This window comes from Hippocampus guttulatus, chromosome 22 (genome assembly GCF_054856545.1).
Source record: "Hippocampus guttulatus isolate MCC_2025c chromosome 22, RoL_Hgut_1.0, whole genome shotgun sequence".
In the NCBI taxonomy this organism is placed as follows: Eukaryota; Metazoa; Chordata; class Actinopteri; order Syngnathiformes; family Syngnathidae; genus Hippocampus; species Hippocampus guttulatus.
In genome coordinates this window covers 6,162,497-6,186,931 of record NC_141282.1, presented here as the reverse complement: position 1 = coordinate 6,186,931, position 24,435 = coordinate 6,162,497, and the positions used below count along the sequence as shown (strand labels likewise).

At 44.1% G+C, this 24,435-nt stretch overlaps 1 protein-coding gene and 1 long non-coding RNA gene across 4 annotated transcripts in view; one reads left to right on the top strand and one right to left on the bottom strand.

Annotated features, from left to right (window-relative positions):
• LOC147186270 (protein Wnt-7b-like) overlaps positions 1 to 1,984 on the bottom strand; it is a 6,054-nt gene extending 4,070 nt beyond the window's left edge. Inside the window, exons 1-2 of the mRNA XM_086103830.1 lie at positions 1,714 to 1,984; positions 1,003 to 1,229 (exon numbers count right to left, since the gene is read on the bottom strand). Of these exons, the coding sequence (XP_085959956.1) occupies positions 1,003 to 1,229; positions 1,714 to 1,796 (310 nt within the window). The 5' untranslated portion in view covers positions 1,797 to 1,984. The remainder of the gene's footprint in view (positions 1 to 1,002; positions 1,230 to 1,713) is intronic.
• Positions 830 to 24,435, top strand: LOC147186269 (uncharacterized). 3 transcript variants are annotated; one of them, XR_015099394.1, is made up of 9 exons: positions 830 to 1,264; positions 2,575 to 2,594; positions 3,717 to 3,811; positions 6,819 to 6,861; positions 10,143 to 10,277; positions 13,487 to 13,770; positions 16,873 to 16,934; positions 20,157 to 20,452; positions 23,221 to 24,435. It is a non-coding gene; the product is annotated as an uncharacterized LOC147186269 (long non-coding RNA). The 3 variants fall into 3 exon arrangements; XR_015099393.1 differs by lacking the exon at positions 23,221 to 24,435 and having other exon boundaries at positions 20,157 to 20,234; positions 20,315 to 23,125; XR_015099392.1 differs by lacking the exon at positions 23,221 to 24,435 and having other exon boundaries at positions 20,157 to 23,125.

Below are 24,435 nucleotides of genomic sequence, written 5' to 3'. Positions count from 1 at the left end.
TTTTCAAAACTTACTTCGAAACGGTCACAAACGATTGATACTTTGTTCCATTTCACCATCATTGCGCTAGTTCTGGAGAAGGTTCTTAAAATGAAGTCTCCATGGGGAGTCCAAGCTGGATCCCGAGCGCACTCTTCTCCGCATTTACACGCCACAGAGTGAAAGGAGACATTTCCTCTTGACAAAAGAAGGAAAGGGATCCAGATGTCTGTCTCTGCGGAGCAAAGTGATTGCTCCCAGAGCTGCGAGATTAAACGCGGGCCCAAACCCGCAACTCGCAACGCCACCGCAACAAAACTTGGCGGCACAATTTATATAAGGCTCTGGCAATGAGGAGCCAACAGGCTTGTGTGGGAAGTGGAGTGGACTCAAACCTATCTGATGTCAAGATGTAGCATCTCCGTGCAAGGGTAACTGCTTTGACAAGTTTTACAACTCTGCAGTTGCATTCTGAAATAGAGAGTGGGGGGGGGGGGTCATTGGATGGCCTCTATTTTAGGATGAGCTCTTGGAAAACAGTGCACACAGTTCCCTTAAAATCCAGTAATTTACTCAAAAGGGGTGCTTTTGAAGGTTTAGTTTGCTATCGATTTTTGTCAATGCATGAATGGGCTGCTTGCTCCAAATTCCGGAAAAATTAATCATTAAAAAAAATAACTTTATAACTTTTTTTTTTTTTTTAGAAATAGCCCCCAATAGATGCCGGCCCACGGGGCATCTGCCAGGCTGTACTCACCGGCCAGTCCAGCCTTGGTTAAGGTTTAAGTTCAGCAACAGGTGGATTTTTTTCTGTGGGGGGGGGGGGGGTAAACTTCTTGGTAATGGTCTCACAGGCAGTATACCTCTCCCATAATGACATCTAAAAGGTTCAAATAATAATTGTCTTGTTTCCTTTCCCATCGACTGGATTTTACGTAAAAGGACAGAAACAACTCCTCGGTAATTTCTGTACCGTCGCAAAACCTTCATCAACGATCACTACTGAGTCGCCAATGGACTGACCTACTCTCAGCTCTTGTCCGAAGACCGTCCTCTCGCCCAGGGCCGAGCAGTTCCAGCGCCCGTAGCGGAACTGGTACTGGCACTCGTTGATGCCCAGCTGGGCGCCCTCCCCGATGACGATGATGGCGTCCGGGCGACTCTGGCACAGGGCCCGCTGACGCGGCGCCAGGCCCGGTATCTTGTTGCAGATGATGTTGGCGCCCAGAGCTACCACGGATGACAGCGTCCTGTGTGCGGACAAGAGACCCGGATGAAGTCACAGGTCAGAACCGTACGGGGTTTTCATTGAACATGATTGCAAGTTGTAGTTTGCGGTCATTGAAGAGCGGCAGTACATTAGTCAACCAAAATATTAGGCAATAACGCGCAACTAAAACGCAATGACAGAAACTAGGGCAGAGCAGTTAATCATGGTCCACGTCTATGGAAATATCACACATATGCTGCGATTCCTTTGTGGTCTAACATGAAATTGGACTGACTAAATATTCCAAGTCACATTTTTTTCCCCCCCTATTTCCAAAAGTATTCTGTCTCACCAAAGAGGAAGCCCAACAAGTCAGTGCGGAAAGAAACCAGGGCACGTTACTTCCTTGTGCTCAGCACCTGCGTCCTCGCGCGGATCGCCGCGCGTCAAAGTGATGTGATCCAAAGGCTATCGAGGTTTTTCAAAATGCGGAAAAGGAGCGGCGCGAAGGGTGAGGCACGTACAGGTAGCTACCGCTGCTGAGAATGAGGAAGATCTGCGGATAGTAGACGGACAGCAGCGCGCAGCGTGACGAGATGATGAGCATGGTTGCGCATTGAACGCAACTTGAGCTTCTCTCCTTACTGTCCTTTAAAAAAAAAAAAAAAAAAAGGAAAGTCCTTTCCCAAGGCGTCCAGGCAGGTAGTGGATTCAAGGCTTGCTCGTCGGTGCTCCAGCTCCGAGCTCCACTGGCGGTGCGCCGAGGGTGAGCCGCTGCATCCCGAGGCCGAAGTGCGCGCTCCCACCTGGGCTGCGAGAGTGCGGGGGTGGGCGTGGTGCGGGTGTGGATCGGTGGGTGGGTCGCTTCGTGCGCATCTGAAAAGTGGCGCTGCGAGTCTTTGCGAGGGGGGGGGGGGGGGGTGCAGCTGCACATGGTGCTACTACCGCGTCACCCACCTCCAATCCCGAGCCGGCCCACGCCTCCGTGGGATGGGGGCCCTTCGCCAAAATTTCCACCAAAATGAATATTATTCATCAGTCATTGTTGCATGCTTCCCTTGAGGGTTAATCATGACAATAAATGTTTCAGACCGACTCGGAAATGCTGCACTGCATAGTGCCGTAGCCCTCACGTCATCAAATTCAAAGCAGAGGCTTTATTTCTCAATTGAGGATTGATGGTTGTAAGCCAGTGTTTGAATATTAGCACTACAGTTGTATCGCAAATAATCTTTTCCAATGAATGGAAATGCCACCAATTCTCCTGCTGCACAATGTACGTGTGCAATTTGGCCACTAGGGGACAACATAATAAAAGCAGAGATGCACGTAGTTTCACAAGTGACTCACTTTGCCGCAAAACTAACATTTGTTTTCTTTTTCAGAGGATGAAGAATATATGCCTGTAGGTATTGTTTTATTGTCTGTCTGCATGTGTTCAAACATATGTTGCCCGGTGGCTATTGATGCTATTCATTCGCCTGTCTATGGTGTTTTGTATTGTGTGTTTGCGGTAAACCAAGACAAAGTTGCGTGGCTTTAAATATACAACACATCCTTCCCTTTGTTTTATGTCTACTTTGACAGTCAAATCCAACTGGTGTTGGCACCATGAAGTTCTTGTATCAGGATTATTTGCTCGCAAGTCAAAATAATGGCCAGGCAGCTAATGCCGTAGTTAAAATCTCAAATAAAAACTGAATAGCATTTTGCCTCAATAAATGTTTGAGGTCAAATAGTTCTCAAAGAGCGGCGGCCCGGTAGTCCAGTGGTTAGCACGTCGACTTCACAGTGCAGAGGTACCGGGTTCGATTCCAGCTCCGGCCTCCCTGTGTGGAGTTTGCATGTTCTCCCCGGGCCTGCGTGGGTTTTCTCCGGGTGCTCCGGTTTCCTCCCACATTCCAAAAACATGCATGGCAGGCTGATTGAACACTCTAAATTGTCCTTAGGTGTGAGTGCGGGCGTGCATGGTTGTTTGTCTCTGTGTGCCCTGCGATTGGCTGGCAACCGATTCAGGGTGTCCCCCGCCTACTGCCCGAAGACAGCTGGGATAGGCTCCAGCACCCCCCGCGACCCTAATGAGGATGAAGCGGTTCGGAAGATGAATGAATGAATAGTTCTCAAAGATTAAATAACATGATACAGATTTAGAACATTCAATTCAGTGATTCTTTGTTTACCACTAGGGGAAGCTCGCATACTACTAGTCAGGAGTGGTACACGTACCAAAACTGGGCCACTGATGTATTTGAATCTACAAATATTTCGATCCAAATATTTCACTTTCTTTATGTTGCTCTGTTCTACTACTGCTCCCAAAATAAACAAAATAGAATTAAATATTTCTCCGTCCCTCTAGTTCTCCTTCCACATCACCGAACAAAAATGTCACCAAAAGTACTGGAATAATGATGTTTTGTGAGAACGCTTGTAGTTTAAGGGCATTTAATTGTTTTGCCAAGAGTATCTCATCATTTTGTCAGCATAACGCTTTTTTAACATGCTTCTTTCCTTTTCCTCCCTTTAGTGAAGAGTTGAGAGGTCACGCTTTGTGCTGTTCATTGGCGTCTTTGCGTCCTCTTGTGGTAGTGGAGGGGAAAACGTCTGCTGCTGCAAACCCAGGTACATGCATTTTGGAGGACGAGTTGTCTTCAAGGCTAAATCATTTGAGAGCAAAGTGTGCTTAGGAACACAGAAAAGCGCTCGCGTTGTTGCCATCTTGACTTTTGGGATCGTTTACCGGGGGAGGCTGTCACGCCAAAAATAAGCAGGGAGTGTTGTGTTCAATTCCTCAGAAGCTTTAAAAGATGGGCTAGCTATCTTATTAGCTTCCTTCACAAGAGGACAAAGTACATACTGTATACGCTTTCGGTCCAGAGACTGTACTTTCAACTCTTTAATGTAAACAGACTACAACGACAGTTTGTTCTTTGAAAAGATCGCCTCGAGGCTTGAAAACAGTCCAATCAGATGTGCATAGCCCGGATGCTGAATCCTGTGTGACTTTCGCTCCGAGTGGCCCTCCTAACCACATGTTGTAAACGCCAAGATAGCTCTTAATAGTGTGTGTTCAAGTCTTGGCAGTTGCACCGCGATATCTGTTTCTTTTCACCAATTTTAGACTGGAAGTTGAGTTTCAGGGGGGCCCCTTGTGTTGGGAACACATGTGCCGCCGAGCAGGACAGGAAATCAGGGATGAGAGTAGCCATAAAGACTTAATGAGTTCATGTCAGTCAAGGTGTTGACAGATGAGACATTATCTGCTCGGTTATGGTGATTGACAAGTCTGGAGGCGAAGCAAGGGAAGCATCGCCCTGGTCGTAAAATGTTTTTACGGGGCTGGAGGCCTTTGGATGTACAGCGAACCCCCCTCTATGGCGGTGTATATACATTCAGAGACCATTTAGACAGAGAGACCATTTAGTTGTACCTCCTCCCTGCAGTTTGGCGCATAGTCAGCAGTGGATCAAAAAAAAAAGAGGCTCACGGTGTTTATCGCCATTCCCAGTTGACGAAACAAAATCAACGGAATGCTGTAACACTTTGTGTATGTAAAGCAACCACAGAAAGAAAACTCAGCAAATCTGAGATTTTTTTTCTCTTTTTTTTAGGGAAAATGATTGAGTGTCACCATTTTTGTCTTTTGTTGTTAAGTTGTTAATGTGTTTAAAAAAGTGCTAATGTCAGCCAATTCCATTGAAGTTTGAACACAAATGGTGAAGCAACACACATAGACAGACAGATGTCTCCATTATGCTGCCCCCAGGTGGTCAAGGTTCGATCAACTTAAGGAGCTAAACCATGTCTATTGAACTGACACCAAAAAAGGTAAAACTGATTGTATTCAGTTTAACTATTTTTTTAAACATAAAGTACAATGCTATATTATGTTGCCTGTACTTGAATGGGAAGTCCTTCCACACTAAACGCATCCAAATTTAACTTGCTTAAAAGAAAAGGACCTTCTGGAAACTGTCCCAACCAAGTTGGAAACATATAATTGTCCAAAGTGTCCAAATTAATTAACCTGTGCGTGTTTTTATATATATTTTTCCCCGTAGACTTGTTCACATTTCATGGCTGGATGTTGAAAGTATACGTAACATAACCACATAACACACGCCGTCACTTCACCCCTTGTGCCTCAGTCCGCTCAGTAGAGCAGCAAAGTGCACATTTTCCCCCTAAAGTGTGGAATATTTTTGGGGAGGGGAAAATGGACTCTGGACATAATTGGCTGTCAAAAGTGTCACAGAGTGAAGATGACATGAAGAGCGGCTTAATGTGCCTCAACGCTCATTTAGCAGTCAAACATAAGTAGTCGGAACACTTGTTCCCATTGAGATTGCCAAGGTTGTCTTGAAATACAGCTGTAACCATGACACGCACAATTATGTCTCCTGTACGCAGGAGTCAGAGGCTTAAATCCTGCGCCAGGCATGTGTCGGCGTGAAGAACGTTTCACCTTATTTAAAGGAAAATCTTGCCGTTTTCTTCAAACGGAAACATCGAGCTGCTTTGCGACGGCCTTGTAGCCTTTACCTTTAACCTCTTTGCGGATCATTTTATTTTCCGGTCCTCAGACGACCTTCGCTTCCTCTGGCCCATGTTTCCCGTGTTAGACTCCCCGTCACAAAAACACCGCGAGCGAGGTATTAGCAATTTTGCCCATCAGTGTGCGCAACACTCCGAGAGGTCTCACGATCCTCTCTGACTTTATTTAGCACCAGAGGGGGACAAAATGTGAGGAAACAACGCTGCGTGGCAGCAAACTGAAGCGTCAATCAAAACTGAGCTTCATTTTCTTCGTGAAGGCCTCTTTCGCACTGGCTGGCCTCGCGTTGTTCACATCCTGCGGTGAATTCTTTGTTGCCTGGGACGTCTGCATAACAGCGGATGTCAGCGCTAAAATGAACTACGTTGAATTTACTCACATTAGAAGTTTGATCTGAAAGCAAGCAAGGCCAGAAATTGATTCCAGAAGAACAACATTTGGAAAAGCTCTTGTCTCTGAGGCGGCGTGAGCCTCCCTTGAAGGCGGATGAAAGCCCCCAGTGCATAAATGTCACCAAAGTGATTATTTTCTTTTCTTTTTTTTTTCCTTTTCTACAAATGCTTTTTATTTATGTTCTTGTGGATGTGGGGTTGGAAACATGTTGCAGATGTGGAGGAAGTAAATACACGACATGACAATGGAGCCTTTTGAGAACAGCGTCGCTCATAAAAGCGGACGATATTTCAAGAGTGAGCCATTGGTTCTAAAGTTTTTTAAAATGTATTTATTTTTTAATGATTATTATTTTCCTTATCGGAGGCCAATCTTTCTCTGGCGCGTTCCGGTTGTCCAGATTTGGATTTTTCAATGGGCCAAGTCATTCATAAGATGAGGTAAAAGAAAAGAAAATAGTTCGAATGTGCTTGTGAAATTTGTAGGTTTTTATTTTAATCATTTCTACTTAGTTTCATTGTAATTCAGTACACTGTAAACACACACACACACACACACACACACAACTTGTGTTTTATTGCGCTAATAGAGTCATTTAAGTTGGAACCACGGCTGACATTTATGTGTGCTTAATATCTTGCGTGAAGATTCATTCAGAAACGTCTGTGCTTTTCATTTCAGCCTTGGAAGAAGACGCGATCCGAATTTCAACACTCCAGCAAATGTAAGTAACTCAAAAATCCTCAAGGGGGCTCTTCACCCCCACGTTTCGTGCGGTGCACCAAGCAAAGTTGTACAGTAGCCCACACAGCTACAGCAAAAAGTTCCACCATTTTGGTTCCTACTGTCCAGATTGCGCCTTTTGCTCCGGCAAGCCCCGGGCATCCCACATTTTTTTTTGTATCGCTCACTCACGTGTACACCTCAAAACATTCAGGAAGCCATTTCATCTTCTTGAGATCTGACATCACACGCGTATACTTTTACTGCTGAGGGGGCTATAAATGAAGTTGTTTTACTCACTATATATGTTGTTTTAATTCATCTGCCGATTAATTGGTGATCGTAATTTTATTCCGCTCTGAACTGGTTGGCGGCTGATCGCAGCAATGGAAGTGAGTGACATTGGCTCATTTTGAGGGAACAGATGAGCTACAAAAATGCCTATTTTATGGTTTAAGTGTGTGGATCATTTTTAAATCTCATTCACGTTTGAGACCCCCCCCCCCCCCCTTTGACGCCCGCCGTAAATTAAGACGATCCTTTTTCATCATAGTTGCATCAACGGTCAATTTATAGCCTATTTGAGTTTATTTAATGTACTGTGTTAGTTTAATTGCATCCATTTGTAACGTCACCGTGGCTGTTTTTTATCCGGCGCAGACTCATTTGATCTGTTTGTAATTTGCATGGGAAACAATTGCGCCAAAGGCGGGCTGAGTTTTTGGAATGAAATAATGATACACTTCTGAAAGTTTCTGTTCTTTTCGGAAAACACAAACAAATCACAGAAGGACGAAAAGAGAGTCACGTCGTGTTTGTGCTGACCTTGCTGATTGTGTTTGCTTTCAATCACACGGGTCAGGGCGTGGGTCAGGCCCCATGGATCATTTACTTTAATGGCTGCTTCCTGCCTGCTCACACGCATGCAGCACATGGAGATGTAACGTTATTTACTTGACGTGACGCGGCGGCGATGACGCGGCCTCGCCAAAGCGAGGTTTGTGCAGATTGACCAAAAAAAGAGAAGGAAAGGAGGCTTTGTGTCATTTTGTGCCCTGTTGGGACGACAGATGTGCGGGTGATGTCATGTCGAAGGAGGGACAGGGCGGAGTGAGCAAAGCGCGGGAGGGCGGACGGATGAGGAGGAGCCTTCGTCCCGGAGTGGGATGAGCGAGGGAGGGGAGTGAGGGAGTGCCACATCCTCCATGGCTGTCACGTGACCGTTTCATAAGATGGCACCCGGCTTCCAAAGAACCTTCAGCTACCTTTGCAAACACCAAAACAAAAGATTTCGCTGCTCTTCTATGAGCAGCACATGCAGCAAATGTGCTTAACTGTTGTTGCGGGGGGGGGGGGGGGGGGTTCTTCATCGCAGGACCTCTCACAAAGCACATCCTTTCCAAACCGCACAGGCCGTTGGAGCTATAATTTACTTAGCGCAGTCTTTGCTGAAGTTTACCCTCCCATGCCGGGACGGGCCGCAGCATAAGAAGCCAATTGTTCTCTGGGTCTTGAGTGACAATGGCTGTTTGTAGCCCTCCGGGAGAGGGGGGAGAGAAGAGAGACAAGGGGTTGGGGGGGAGCAAAGGAAAGAAGGAAATGGCAGAAAGGAGAGCCGTTTCATCCAAGTCATTTGTGCTGGTGACTGCTGGAGATACACGGTTACGGTCCACCGCCGAGATGCTGTTTTATGGAAGTCGATCTGTGTGATTAGTTCGTGGCACTGATTCGCTTGCAGTGAAAGGCCGCGCATTTGCTACCCGAGCTCACCTGACTCATCCCACCTCTTAATTATTATGCCGCACAAAAAAATCAATACTGTGCATAAAAAAAACAAAAACAACATCCACTTTTTCGCTCTTTGTTGACCAACAGTAGAATAATCAAACATAACACGCAAGAGCTGCTGTCAGCCACAGCTCACGACCTGGCGCTCGCATAGACTCGGGGAAAATTTGGCCAACCTGCCATCCTGTCAATGTTATGATTGCAAATATTGATCCCTTCAAATGCATTCAGGGATGGGTTTAACAATGTGTTTTAATGAGTTGGTGTGTGTGTGTGTGTGTGTGGGGGGGGGGAATAGTAATTAATTGTTCAAAATAAATAAATAAATAAATAATAAACATTACAATTTTGAAAAAATAGTTGTACCAAAAATAGTTTGAGCAAGATTCCCAACATGCAAAAAACAAGAGGTGTAACATTGTTTTTTAAAAAAATCAAAATACTTCACTTAAAAATAAAAATAAAAATAAATTCAATATCTAAAATCCACACGAAATAACACAAGTAACCAGGGGAGAAGCAAAGCAATTTTTCTCAATTCAAATCTTGTCCAGCCAATCAAGTTAAGTTCCCTCTGTCATGTGATCCCGACACTGGCAGGATAGGCAGCGTTTAAAAAAAAACAAACAAAAAAAAAAAACGTTAGGAATTCAAATTCAAACTCAGACGGCACAGCTGTATTTCCATCCTGTTTTCCCAACCGCCTCCAAAGCAGCCAGACGTCACCGCTTAGAACCGTCTGAGCAACTTTCAAGCCAATTGTGGCCAAGGGGTCAAGGGTGACCACAGACACCTCACAGACGCCGCCTTACCGCATCTCCTTGACAGGACATCACCTGCATCAATGCGGCCATTGCTGGCATTTGGTGCATTTGAACCACACTGAGAGGTGGGGTGCTCTTATGGGGCTCATTGCAGGAAGGTGCATGCAGAAAAAAAGCTCCCCCCCTCTCTGTGTGTGTGTCTCCGAGCTTTAAGGTCAAGTGCAAAGCGGCACTGTCATTGATTCACTGAACACGAGGCAGCCTCGCACCCAAAGGAGTTCAAAAGCTAGCAAAACAAAGCTCCTTGAGCCTAATTGGCACAACGTTCAGCATGTGATTGGCCTGGGCCATTTTGGCCTTTCAAGAAGGAAAAAAAAATTGAGAGTCACTCATAATTTAAAAAAATATATATGTATTCATATATATTTATAAATGTATAGCAATGTATTTTTCTATGAAGATAATATTAAAAGAATCACAAGTGCAGTCGGGACATGTTTAATGTGTCATCAAATAAAAAAAAAAAGGAATATAAAAATCATAAATTAACATTTAAATAAACACTCGATCAAAAACAGCTTGAAAAGAGGGGCCGGGCTTCTTTTTTTTCTTCCAAAAAAACTTTTGGAGACTTTTTTTTTTTTTTTGAGAGAGAGAGAGAATGCCGGAGTCAAAACTAATCACTCGAAGCGTCAGAAAACTTGCTAACTAGCTCCTCTCTTATTTGCAGCCATATCACGAGTCAACGTGGAGCACGTCAGCCATTTTGAACAACAGCAAATCAACTCGATGAAAAAGACGCGGTCTGAACTCACTCTCCCCTGGTGGTCTGACCTGCACTTGAGGACAATCCAGGCCTGGTTGGGTAATCATTGACCTGTTCCCCGTGGCAATCAAGTCACAACATACTGTACAACAACTAGGCTGTAGATAAAGTGATCATATCTCCACACGTGCATGAACCCAATCAGACAGATGAGGCTGTATCAGATTTCAGACCAGAAATTTCAACACGGACAACCGTGATATGCACTGTACTTTTTCGTGATCACCGTTACTCAGTGGTGGCTCATACAGGTTAAATCGACATGGCAATGTATAGGCGCTGAAATATGATTGGGGACAATTTTTTTAGCAAACAATCATCTCAGAAGTTGTTACCCCCTGGATCAGATTTCAGTCGGGGTCGCACACCGGGCTGGTGCACAAAATCGATCTTTTAGTGGTGCAAGGTGGGGCGTGCGTCGCACTGCAGCACTGCTTTGTCGCGGGGCATGCAAAGGTAAAAAAAAAAATTGTGGAAGGAGCTGGGTGGGATAGAAGGCGGCAGTTTGGCCCTTTGCAAGAGCCACCTCCCACTTCTCACTTTTCCACACCTCCTCACTCCCCGGCCATTTTCACCTCCTCAAGCTGTACTCCTCCGTGCTCTCTCCAGTAACTCCGGCAATGAGCCTATGGCCTGAAATTCAACTAAAAGGGGCCGCGGCTGCCTCGGTTCGAGCTTAATGTTTCTTCATATGACTTGATAATTATAGTATAAATCAAAATTAGACTCGGTCCTCTTCCTGATACAATCTTAATTGATGGTATGAGTGAATAAAGTCAATCACATGGGAGACTGGTGGCTTTTTAGGTGTGCAGCTGATAAGAGTAAAACGCCACCGATGATAATAAATGTTTATTATCATCTGTGGCGTTTTAATTGTTTATTCAAGTGATTTTCCACACTTCTGCAACTTTTCCTAATTTTTTACCCCCTCCGTGTAGTTTTTATTTAAATAAACCACAAAACAGTCAAGTTAGAGAAGTATAAGTTTTGCTTGGTTTCCCTAATTTACATTAATTAGAAAACCCACCATCCAGAAATGAATTTAAATCCATTGACTTTTATAAAAGTACACAGTGAGTATTATGGACAAATCCATCTCAATTCCTTTCATAACGTAAGATTAAATTCTTTAATTTTACATGGACATACTGTACATCAGTGTGTTAAGTATTGGGTGAAATATATAAATAGTATAAAATCTCATCTTTAAAGTATGTTTGAAAAATAGATTAATAAAATCAAATGGTATGAATCAAATGGATGCAGAAGTGCTGGTTTGCAAATGGTCAAATGTCTCCCACTTCTCCTACTTTGTTTGGTTTTGGAATGAATTAGCACACACTATTTCATGACATTATTTTATATCTCAACATTAAGTAACAGCAATACACATTTTCATATATTCATTTGGAATTAATTTAAGTTTTGACAGGGAACTCGAGGCTTCCACTTTAACTGAGGGGCCGGCAAACACAGGTTTGTCGTTCTTGCACACACACTTCAAGTTATTTAAAAAAAAAAAAAAAAAACTGCGAAAAAAAAACATTCCAATCATGGTCTTTAGGCATGTGAGGCTCCATCGGTATGAAAGTCTGTCAACCGTTAATCCCTTTAAACTCAATAACCTACATGCTTTATATTGACTAGTCAAGACGAGTGAGTATACACTCTCTCTTTCTCTCTCTCACATACACACACACACACACACACACACACACGCTTAATCCTATCGTAAATGTATGTTTTTGATTACTGTACGCACAAAACATTTGCTGGTACCATACTAATCAAGTAATACCTTACTTAGGTGTAAATAGGATTTTAGCTGCTGACTCATTTAAGTCAATTGTTTTACTCGATAGATGGACAGATTGCTAGAATGATGCACTGTAGCTACTTTATTCATCCACAAAACCATTTGGCATATCAGTCTTGCTATTTTACTAATATTAATAAAGATATGAAAAATATTAAATAGATTAGATGTCAAACAGTGGCTAAAGACTTTAAGGATATAAACGAATATAAAACATTTGTTACTTTCCTTTTTATTCCCTATTACACTACATAAATACAAAAATAAACAGATATGAAATTTAAAAGTTTTAGTTTAGGACACTCTAAAACCAATAGTTCCTTTAGTTATTCTGAATTAGGATTATATGGTTAGGTGTTTGTTTTTGTTATGGGTTTTATTATTATTATTATTTGGGTGTTAAAAAATTGAAGTTTGGATTTAAATTTATATTCTCAAAGGGGGTCCTTGGTAATATGTAAAGTTTGCTTCCCTGGGTTTTTTGATGTCCTGTATTCTGCCTGATTGTTATGGTAGCTAAAAAAATATATAGCTTTAACAAATATTTAAACACGTTTTAATGTATTTGTAAAAACTATTGTCATATGTGCAATTGATGTGGCTGTTAGAGAAAAAAATCGTATTCACCTTTAAAAAAAAAAGAAGGAAAGAAAGGAAAACAACATCATTATCAGGTGCATATCACCATCCCTGCCTCAATTAGGACCCCCAATCAGTTCAGAGGGTGAAGTTTGTTCTCCAAAGACGACATTTTGGCAAGTTTTGATAACCATATTTATGGGTTGATAACTTATTTTTCGCTTGTTTAGGTAAACTGAAACTTTATTAAATGTTCATAAACTTTATATGAAACACGTGGCGGTAATTAACACGGGTTCACAGACTTGTTGAAATCCAGTTTTAATGTCCTCTCGAAGCTACTTAGCCAAACCGAGCTAAGTAGCCAACAATAAATATTTTTATATTTAATGCCTTTGTATCTTCAAAGCCACTTAAGTCATACACACGCAAAATTGCCTGTTAATTCTGTCTTCACAGTAATATTATAACGTGGGTAATCTTCAAAGAAGCTGTTTGCCTTTCACTTAATGAAAATGACACCAAAAAAACCCCGGCTAGAATCGATTTCAATATCTTATAATATCACCGTATTGTATTTTTAAAATCCGCCTGACGTTTGGTTACTTTCGCGTCAACGTAAGCTTTTAGTTCTTATTTTTTGTGCACAAAGCTGGCATTAGGCAATATCAAATAGTGCCTTTTTTCTATTCGCGGAAGGGGCGAAAAGGAGGGGGCGTGAGGCACCGAGTCAACCCTCAATAATCATCTCAATGCAGCCTACTTTATGCTGCTTTTACAGCGTGAAGTGTCTTTTCACTCGTTTTTTTTTTTATTACTCCCCCCTCTTCTCCTCTACTGTCTTTAACAGACATTAATTCAAGCGGGTTTCGATGGCTGAGCGGGAGCTGCTTGTGTAACGCGCTGCTTTTCACCTCAGCTGAACTTGACGCATCTGCTTGAGCGGCGGGCACAGGACGCGCCGTGTCCCCGCTGAACCGAGCAGCCGTGGCCGGGGGAGGAGGGAGCGGCGAGCGGCGTCACCATTACCCGGCTGCTGTCTCTCAACACGGACACCTTTTCCCCTCCTTCTTTCAGCGTCTGGAACGTGTCTTTGCGAGACGAAAACGTTGGACTTGAACGTGACACCTTTGGGTATGTACTTTCGCATTCACTCTCTTCCTGGTTTGTTTATTTTGTGGTGTCGAAAACAGGACGGGCTCATAAATTACTGCAGGTGGTTGAACCGTCTCGAGTTCAGCACACAAATCCCTTGCAGAAATAGAACCTTTTAAAGGTAAATTTTCGCCCTGGCCGTAATGTGCCAGAGTTGCGACTGGCACACATGGAATCCTCCCCTTTGTTGTCCGTTCGAAGCAAGCTCGACAGGGTAGCCGCTCACAAGCATGTCAGCGCGAGGGGAAGCACCGTCAGACGAACCTCTGGTAGGAGATGACGAGAAAAAGTGGTGAAAAGCCATGACCGATGATTCACCTATAGTCACATATGGTCCAGGAGTGTGGTTTCCCCCGATGTGTCACTGTGGTTTCCCTCTGCAAGAGGTTTTTGATGAAAATTAATTCAATGAAATGCGAGCTGGAATAGCACAGCTGTGGCTGGATGAGATTTTTTTTAACGGTTAAAAGGCCTGCGTGGGCTGCTTTAATTCATTCTTAACTTTACACAAAAGTCCCCCAAATATAATAATATTGATCCTAGTGATGATTGGGAAGGAGTCATGATGGCTTTTACAGATCAAGGGACATTTAAGAAGTTAGCTTTTTATCTGAAAAAAAAATAATCACTTATGCTCATAAAGCGCAGTTGCGTAATTTTCTCTTTAAAGCCTGTTGACATGTTGCTGTGGCTGATGTCACCCACTTAAATATTTGCAACAGTCATAGCACACTTTTGTCACTTGATTTTGTAGACGCACATCTATCTGTCCCTATAGGTCCATGCCCCTGGGATTCCCAAGAAACAGATCCAGCAACTCACATTTTCACTGAAAGTAGGGAAAGCGCGCTCCTTTGGGGCGCCCACGCTCTCATGTGATGTATTAATACCCTGACTGCTTGTTTACAAAGCAAACTCGCTGCTATAAACAAGAAAAAAAATGCCATGCGCCTTCGAGAAAATGGAGCAGCGACCCAGGTGGCAGGACAATGCCTCCGTGAGTTAATTTCTCACCGGACAGTGAGTGGCACACACGGGGGGCAAGCACATGGCGGTGGAGTGAGAACTGGCAGTCAGAATTTTTTTACCCGGTTCTGAGCCCTTGAGTGACCCAACATGGCTGAGGAGAGCGGCTCGGAATCACAAGGATTTTGCTCAGGTTCGGCACCATTGATTGAGCGCCGAGATGGCGAGATTAGTCTCAGTTCAAATCCGCCCCTCTATGAAGAGTTGATTGGATGTGCTTGGCAATGTAGCGTGTTGTTCCTTGCAAGGTTTTTCAGGCCAGAGGGCAGGACGTGGCGTTCGGGGGGATTTTTTTGGCGGGCGGGTTAGGCCATTGCAGCTGATATTGGCGTGTAATATGTTCTGATGTCCCAAATGAGGTCATTTAAGGTGCCTTTTAGGCAGTCTTTTATGTATTGAAAAGCATCTTGTCTTCTCACGGACAGAGAGGACTGTTTTTCAACTTTGATTTCAAGTCGGCATACTTTATGAATGTGTGTGCATGCCTCCGCTGTCCTGACTAAACAGTTGCCGTTTTAAATCTGCGTTCATCTCCGTGCAGGGTACTTAAGTGCTTGACCTAATTTCTCCGGCAGCAAAGAATCCACCAGTGAAGGCCTCGCTCTGTGTGTGTTTGTGTGCGCATGCGCGTGTTGCTCTGGGTGTTTCCTCTTTGCCTTTCTAACAGGAAGCTGCTGTGGAGTTCAACCGAGGACAAGGAAAAAGCCTTTTCTTTCCACTGTGAATCATTTGAGAGTGAGAGCGAAAGACGGAGAGAGAGGAGAGTGAGAGAATACTGGCCAAAAAAAAAGACAGGGGGGGCTAAAGAGAGTGAGAGAGAGCAGGCTTCGGCATTGATTCGGTCCTCAGCAATCTGTCCTTCCCTTACTTGATTTCCGATTGCCTCTCTCCTTTTCTACACCCGTTTTTTGGGTTATATGCCCCTCGTCTTGCAGGAGAGACGGCGGCGTTCAGCCGGGCAATGTGCAGGTTTGTGGAGAGTTCATGAGTCCTGTGAGAAGATGGGGAGGGGAGAGGAAAGGAGAGACGAAAAAGCAAATGAAGCGGACCACTGTGGGGAGCGGTGCAGGTTCTTCCGGTTTAGTTTAAACATGAGCGCAAAGAGGCTGGCTGCCCGACATGCCCGGAGGCACGAATGAAACCGTGCCAGTGGCTTTATTAAGGCCAGTGAAGAGTCCCTCTATGCCTTCAATCGGCGATAGCACGGAGAGAACAAATTGCTGCATTCCCATCGCTATAAATAGCAGATAAACCGCTTTGAGCGTGAGCACCGGATGAAATATTAAAGTCGGCTTCCACTCAGAGCAATACCGAAGAGCAGGATAAGTGGGGTTTGCGTCCCTCGTCTTGTTACGGGCATGGGAGCCGATGAGCGCCCCCCTTTTATAAGGGCAACTCTCTTGCAGTTCGGTGCAGTGCTCGGAATCACATTGGGGCAATTGCACAAGTAACGTGTGGCGTATTTGAAGCGTAAGTTGCGACAGTGCCTTGTCAACCTCAAGAAGGTCATTGTTGTCAAGGCTGTGCTGGACATACCGCAGTACTGCAGAAATATTCCAAAATACATGCTTTTTGGGAACACGCTTTCCTCGAAATAGAATCGAATCGAATAGAAAAGTGCCGTGTCATTTTCCAGCCCTTGATTGTTTTGACCGCAAGACCAGAAGAATAGAGTCCTTGATTACAACAGACTCCATTCGGTTTTCTCTTGTACTATTTATTGTCGATAATAAAGCAATAATGGAAAAAAAGACATGAACCCGATTTGCTGTATTTGATGTTTGGTGTGTGGAATACGAAAATGTTACAAATGGAATTTGGAGGGGGGAAAAAAAACATGTCTGTTTATAAGAGCTATAAGTTGACGAAAAGCAGCAATGTGATCCGGTGCCAGACAACACTTACATGTTCCAGCAGGAACGCCGTGTGCTCAGCTTGCACCCACATTCTGACGGTCACTCGCCGTTTGTCTCGCTTCAAAATCCAGAACTTGACGACCCGTCGGCATTCCTCACTTGTCGGAGTTTTCAGCCCACTTTTCTGTGTTTGCCGCAGGGCCACCAAAGGCCACGAGCACCCTTGAGAGCAGAAGGAGGCCGTCGGACGCTGGGCAAAGGGTAAGTTCCTCTTCATACGACACCGAGCACTCAGCAGAGTGCCTTGTTATGAAGCACCAGTTTTAAGCAAAACGGGGAGCACGGTGAATCAAATTTGAGCAGATGCTGCAGTGTAATAGACTGCAATTTTCAAATTGGTTTTATTTGAATACATTTTTTATTTATGTGGTGCCTACATGCCTTAGGATTATCCTAATGTGACTTTTTTTGTATAATAGATCTGATATTGTGTTTCAGATGAATTTGTTGCTTATGTTTAAAAAAAAAACACACACACATGGGGATAGGTCACAATTAACAGTAGATTGTTTTTCAATATCGTTTTCGATATCATTCAGCACCGCCTTCAAAGTGTGGTAAATTAAAAACCAAGATTGTAACTGGTATTATTTGCCATATGGGATCAAACTCATGTTTCACTTTGGCAGAGCACATTATTAATAGAAATACTTCCACATAGTGGGTGGTGTTTGTCGTTTTTATTTTCCTCCATGATCAACATGACGTCCTCTTGGCCTCATAAATCCAAACGCGATGTCGCTGTCGTGGACTCGACGCAGTTTGACATTGTGGTTTTGAGCGCTTTATTGACTCGCGCGCAGCTGTGGTCATCCGCCGGTTGGCCGAGGCTCGCGCTCTGCAGATTCATAACTTGTGCTGCGTGAAGTGAGGTGGGCGTCAGACATGTGACTGCTGAAGCAGTCTACGAGGGAAGATTTGCAGGAGGAGGATCATTCTCCATTCCAATAGAAATTTTGTTGAGTTAAAAAGAAAAAGAAAAAAAAGGACAGCGATAAAATTTGTCCCAGATTGTTACATATTAGCATAGACGATGAGCTTGTTAAATGTTTTTCGGGAGGCTTTGCCTCAGAAAATGCTTTTGACACAAAAGGGACAGGCAAGGGAGCTCAAAAACATGTTTTTCATGTTCCAGCTGGCCAAAATCGGAGAGCTACTTTAAGGTTTTCCTCATGACCCGCTGCACACAAAATCCACTCCCGTCCAGAAAGAAAAGGTGGAAATCAACTTTTGGAACCGCTCTCTGTTGCCTTCAAATATGCTTTGACGCAATGCCCCGGCGGCTTCAACAATGCTTCCTGCTGTAGTCACAAACAATCAAGTGTAGTGTAACGGCAGCAGATATTGTACATTTTAAAAGGCCGTACGCTGCTCGCTTTCACGCAGTTATCTTCTTGTGACGTACAAGCGTCTAACTTTTAATTTGAAAGCACCGTTTAAATCCATCAGTCTCCCAATCTCCCAAGCGCTCCGCATTCACGTGCACGGCAATATGATCATGATAGAAGACACAGAGGGAGGAAAAAAAAAGTTTCATTTCAATGCCGAATTACAAACAGAACACACAGAATTATTCATGAGAACAGGATGTCGATAGAAGGACTTGCCAAGATGAGTTTTTCAGTGCCACTTAAAACATTCCAAATAGTCCGCAGACCTAATCGATTGGAGGGAGGGCGTTCTGCAGATTTGGTCCTCGAACTGCAGACCCGCTGTCACCTTTCTGTCGTGTGAGGGAAAGATAGCGAGCCGAAATGAGAGGAGCCAAGCCGTCCAAAGTGGGGCGACTGAGGAACCAGAGGACACGAGACTTAAACACAATCAGGAGAATCTTAGACGAGCAAGCGAGCGGCCGAGTGCATCTGACACCGGATTGAGGGTTTGTTTTTATTTTATTTTTTTTGGTGGTGAAAATTTTAAGGCATAACTCCCAGGCATGTATAAATCCAGCCAAGAGAAAATGAACACGATGGATAAATTTAAGGACTGTTCATGTCATTTTTGGCAGTGTTGCTGACGTACACTAACGTGACTGAACAAGCTCAGTAACACAATTCTGTCTTGCACATGTACTGATCCTTTGTGGATTTAATTTATTTCCAGTTTTTTTTTTAAACCCACACTCTTTTCAGAAGGAGAATCACACCGCCCGCCCTTTTTTGTTTTCCTTTATATTTTTCTTCATTTTGGGGAGTCAATCCTAAAACGGACATCCGAAATTCATCCACACTGTTGTACGAAGGCGGTCTGCAATCATCGAGTGCTATGCCCTCCTGTTGAAATCCATCTCACAGCTAAAAAAACGATATCACAGAAAATATTGAGTCACTTGGAAAAGCTGCATCTTTAATGTTTCATGTCAAATTGATGTATCAGGCATGATTGAAATATGTTGGACTTGACCCCCTGCCTTCCTCCATTTTATCAAATGATCTCTTTGGCAGTCCACTGCTTGGATCAGGTGTTCTCCAGATGTGCTGGAAAAGAGACATCCTCGGGCTCCTATCAGCTATTTTGTGGAGGAGCCGGAACCAGAAAGCCCTCCCAGGAGGCTCGTGTGCTGTACACTGTACGAGAGGCCAACACTGCTGCCATTGCTTCTCATTTGCTGTCTGATGGCTAAAAAGAAACAAAACGATGGCGGTCGTTTTGCCCATTTAATTGGCTTGAAAGCCCTTAGTCTTTTTCTTTTCTTTTTTTTTTTTAAAGCTTCGTCCTTTTTTAATTTATCTTGATTTGACTTAATGAAACCCAACCGTGCACTTTGGGATTATTTGTTGCCTTTTATTCGAGCTTTTCGGATGTTTAATTCAAGAGGGAGGCTGGTCTTTCTCATCTCTGCTTTCTCCCTCCCTTCATAATCTTACGTAGCCTTCCAGTCTTATTTCCTCCTAATTCCCTATTCGATACTCTGTGGGCAGAAGTGGATAGGATGATGTAACGTGCACCTTCGGGGACATGCTTGGTATCTTTGCTAAAATCCCCAAGTAGTTTTACGGCACATCGGATGTTCAAATTTTTGTTTGTAAACAGGATCCAATTAGGAGTTATTGCAAGGTAAATAATATGCGGTGGTGTTTTAGCCTAAAGAGGGTTTGCTGCGCACCATCCAGCCAAAATGGGCTCTACCGTGGTTGAAATGATCTCTCCCCCTTGCTGGGACCAACCGAGTGCTCGGCCATGCAGCATTGTGCGTGTGAACAAGTCAGTGCCATTTGCATTTGTTCCTGTCACAAAAATGTAACGGGTCAATAGGGTCAAAACTAACAGACCGGGGTACGTTTTTTTTTTTCCTTCTTCTTCTTTCAGTCCACTCCTCTTCGTCTCTTTCAGGCGACATACCTAGTAGTAGTTGTCTGAGGTAGTACAGTATATGTTTAAGCTGCTGTTGATACACCGCAGTCGCTGTTACTTTGCTTCCAGGTTTGAACAGCTCAGCCTTTTCTGCGTGGAATCTGCATGTTCTCTGCGCTCCGACTTCGCCCCGCAGACCACAAACACGTATGTGAGCTTTAAGTCAGTGCCAGCTGGCAAAAATGGTTCTTTAACTCTGCCCATTTTCTCTCGCGTGGAAACAAAAGACATTTTCATTCTCCCACATCGCCCATGAGCGCTGGAAGTGTTTTGAGCGGTGACATTTGCCGTACCTCAGGCAGCTGTTCAGCCGCGTTTGCGGAGGTCGAGAGGCCGGGCGGCTAAACAAACAGCACGTGGGCAAGGTGAGCTGCAATCGCCGATGCACTTTTAGATGCTGATCGAATGGGGGAGAACAGTCAAACCGAAATGAGAGCACCCGCAATGGGGCTGCCGTAGACCACAACGCAGACCCACGTGCTCCAATCCTTGACGTCACTCACCAGGCTACACCCCTTAAAGGCACACGTCGACAGCGCGTACAGTAATTGCACTTAGTATTAATTGCGAGGTTGTCCCAATCACATTTTGTTGCACTGGAGTCCAAATCCCTCTGCAGTGCGCGAACAGAGCGTTCAGAGAATGCTCTAAAACAAAAGTGCTTACTCGACTTGACTGTACGTCTAGAGGAGCAGTTGTCGCTTTCCAAGTTCAAATCCTGTAGTTGCAAACAGCTGACATTATCCCTGTCCCAAAACGGCAGCTTCACATTTGCGCAATCCGCTAGTTAGAGGAGGCCCCGTACAATTAATGTTCCATGAATGTTCCCCGGCTCCAGTAACCTGTGTTAACTTCAGCTACTTCCTTCCTGCTTGTGTAACAATGAGCACCAATGTTGTTGTGCAGTCGTCAAGGTCCGTTATTTTCTTTTAACGCTGTTTTTACGGTACATGTATGCAACGCCGTTTTGGGAGGCCAAATGTGATGGCGGCCGCTTCTATTGTACGTTCTTCTTCCTTGAAATACGTTCCAGTTCTCACGGCCTTTCTCCCGAAGCAAAGGTTCTACCTCGTCCTCCACACAAAAAGCCTCTGTGTGTTCACAATGTTTCAGACTTGTGTTTATGGACTCTAAAGTAGCCAATGAAAATGCACTTTGGTGAGTCACCAGGGAACCAAATCAGGGTTCCTGTAAAATAACATTATAGAAAGTCAGACGCATTTTTTTATGACAACAGTGGCACAAACAGACCCCCCCCCCCCCAACCGCGCCGATGTGGCACACATTGCCTCCTTGGATTTATTGGCCAAACGGAAAATCCACCCCCGTTTTGGCGTGTGCCGGGTGCAATTTTGGACCACGTGCGTGCTTGTGTAAAAGACAGCACAGACTTTCTGATCGGCGACTATTAACACTCCCAATAAAAGTTGTAAGACAATACACGGCGATATGCGAGTGCCAATTCCACCTCGCTGCGACTGCGATGCCAGGGATCCGTGTGACTGCAGTAACCCTTTACTCGAACAGTCTTGACTTCTATTGTCCGTGGCCTTTATTCACAAAGACTACATTGATGTTGTACTGTCTGTACGATTGCGGCGTGTCATTTGAGCCTCTTCTGAAATTCTTTGACCATTGTAGACACTTTCTGTGTGAAACAAATCTTTTCAAAATGTAAAAAGCAGCTAACATCGTCCCGCAGAAATATGTATTCGGCAATCATATTATATTGTTCAGACTTAAAAGTGTCATCGTTCGAAATAAAAAGTCCAGTGATTTATATCTCTCACACAAAAGTACAGTTCCTGTGGGGAATCTGTTTGAGATCGCTTTTAGAATGGCTGTTTTTCTCATCATCACAAACAAGATGGTGAAAACTCGCAAGCTGTCAGCGCACTTTCTTGTACGTGTAATTACCTGTATTAAGGTTCTGGAGGTTCCATTCAAATATTTTCACATTTTGATGAAACAACAGTTTGCTAATTTGAGCGTGAGCTAGCAAAAATTGCCTCTTGACACTGTACAGCGGTGGTGGTTGTTTTAATTTTTTTGTGTGTGTGCCAGCTGGCATGTTCGAGGGGAATATCAAGAGGCAGCAGAATAGTCTCGTTCAAGCTGCATTGTGACAGAGGAAAAGGGAGCCAGTATGGACTTTCATGTTGCTATTTTCTCTCCCGAGTAATGCATCTGCTGCTCATGTGGCTCACATGGGGCTTTCACAATCCTAAAAATAATTGTGGAAATGTATGGGGTTTTATTTTATTTATATAATTTTTTTGCAATGACTGCAGGATTATTTGTCCTATTTTCATGAAGGGTACTTATTGCACACATTAAGCCGTTGCTCTTGAAATAATACAGGTCCACCACAGCCTTTCTAGCCACTTGATGTGGGTTTTCCAGCTCAGTCGGGGCAGCGGGGTGTCTCGGTGCTCACAAAACTTGTCCTGCATATAAAATGTCAATCGCTCCGGCCACGCTGTTGAGCGGTCCTCACACCGAATGGCCTCCGCCCACCTGCCAACGACTCTGCAATCACAACAGCCTCCACCTGAGTGCTCACATGAGTGATCACACTGTTTGAATGTGCGGCGTCAGGCTCTCGATGCTGTGCAAAAACCTCCCTCCATAAAGCTTGTTTTTGCCATTTGGGTTTTACTGACATGTGATTACTTGCAACCAAAAAAAAAAAAAGAGAAGCTAGATCGGCGACATGGCACATAGTTGAGAATTCCCACAGTGAAATTCCAATTTGTGTTGTTGTTTTCCTTTAATTCTAGGAGAAAAAAAATCATCTTTGTATATTAGAACTGAAGATCTAGGACATTTTATTTTTGGGGGCAATTCCGCAGTCACATACCGGACTTGTGGGAATCGGAAAAAAACACACCAGTGCTCATATAAAAGCAAGCATTGTGTAAACTGCTTTGGCATTAATGAATTCTATGATAGTAGCTGTTCTGCATAAATTGGAGTTTTTATTAATATTGCAAAATTCCATAGTTTGTTGTATTTCAGGATGTATTTGATACAACATACACACTATCAAAAGATTCTTAATTGCAACAGCAATGCAAGGCAGGTGACTTAGACTCATAGTTGTTGTTTTTTTTGTTGTTGTTTTTTTCTGAAGAACACAGCTTTCAGCCGTCCCCTCTCATGCTGCTCCGAGCCGGCCATTCTCTTTGGAAGAATAGCGATGTGCGAGCCCCGCTTCAGGTGCCGCAAGCTGCTCGCCAGGCCCGCAGCCAGGGCCCCGAGAGCCAGACCTGGCAGCTCTGTGGCCGCGACGTGTGAAACGGCGCGCACACAAAGGAGCTCGCTCCATCTGTATGCACCCTACATAGGCAGGCTTTTGTTGCAGCCGACAGGCACATGACTGCTAGCATCTTAACCCCTGAGAGCCAGCGTCTCTCTCTCGCCATTCTCACTCGAGCCTGTGCGCTGCTACAGACGCCACCTTGAGTTGGAAGAAGTGTCACTTTGAGGCGGAGGGGTCGATCTTCTCAAGAAAATGTTGGACGAAACGTAAATCAATTTTGCTAAGTTTGCTCAATCGCAGGGATAAAAGCCATGATTTCTTTCAAGCCGAATGAAAGGATATTTACTGTTTCATGAACTGGACGCGGGGGTGACATATTTTTAACTTCAAATATCGAGGTCAGGCTTGAAAAGCGGAACCGGCGAACAAAAATAAACCAAAAAAGGTGTGTTGTGCGCATTCACACATGAAATCTATTCCAATTCAAACTTCCTGTGCAGCAGTATTCATTTATCAATGTTGCAGGGAGGAGTAGTTTTGGTTTTTGACGGACAAATATACCTTCCCGAATATGTCATCACAGATTAAAATGTTAGTAGTCCTATAAGAAGGGTTTGATAAAATTCCAATTAAAAGCTAAGCGGCTTGAGGGATCTTGTCGGCGCACTTCATTTTTTTAATTTGCTTTGTCACTGTTCCTAAAGTTGAACGTCAATCCGCCAGCACTCTCTGTTCCCAAGACTGCACGATTAACCTCAAACCACATCAGAAATGCGACGGAAAATGGTCATTATTTTACTCGTCTGAAGTGGGAACTGTTGCACACATGAGCAGGTTTTGCAGGTTTCATATTGACATATTGTGTGTTTCTGTGTCACCCAGATGACTCCATGCACAATATGAAACCAAAAAAAAAATCGTTTTGATACAGAAAGGCCACGGCCGGATGATACAAACAAGCTGTCACTTGTAGTCGGCGTTGCAGGAAGAGCGTGTCCCATTTGCTGCATAGATTCAACACGGTTTCCTCCCGCGCCACCTTCCTTGTGTCGAGTGTGCGTGTATGATCCCGATGGGGGGGGGGGG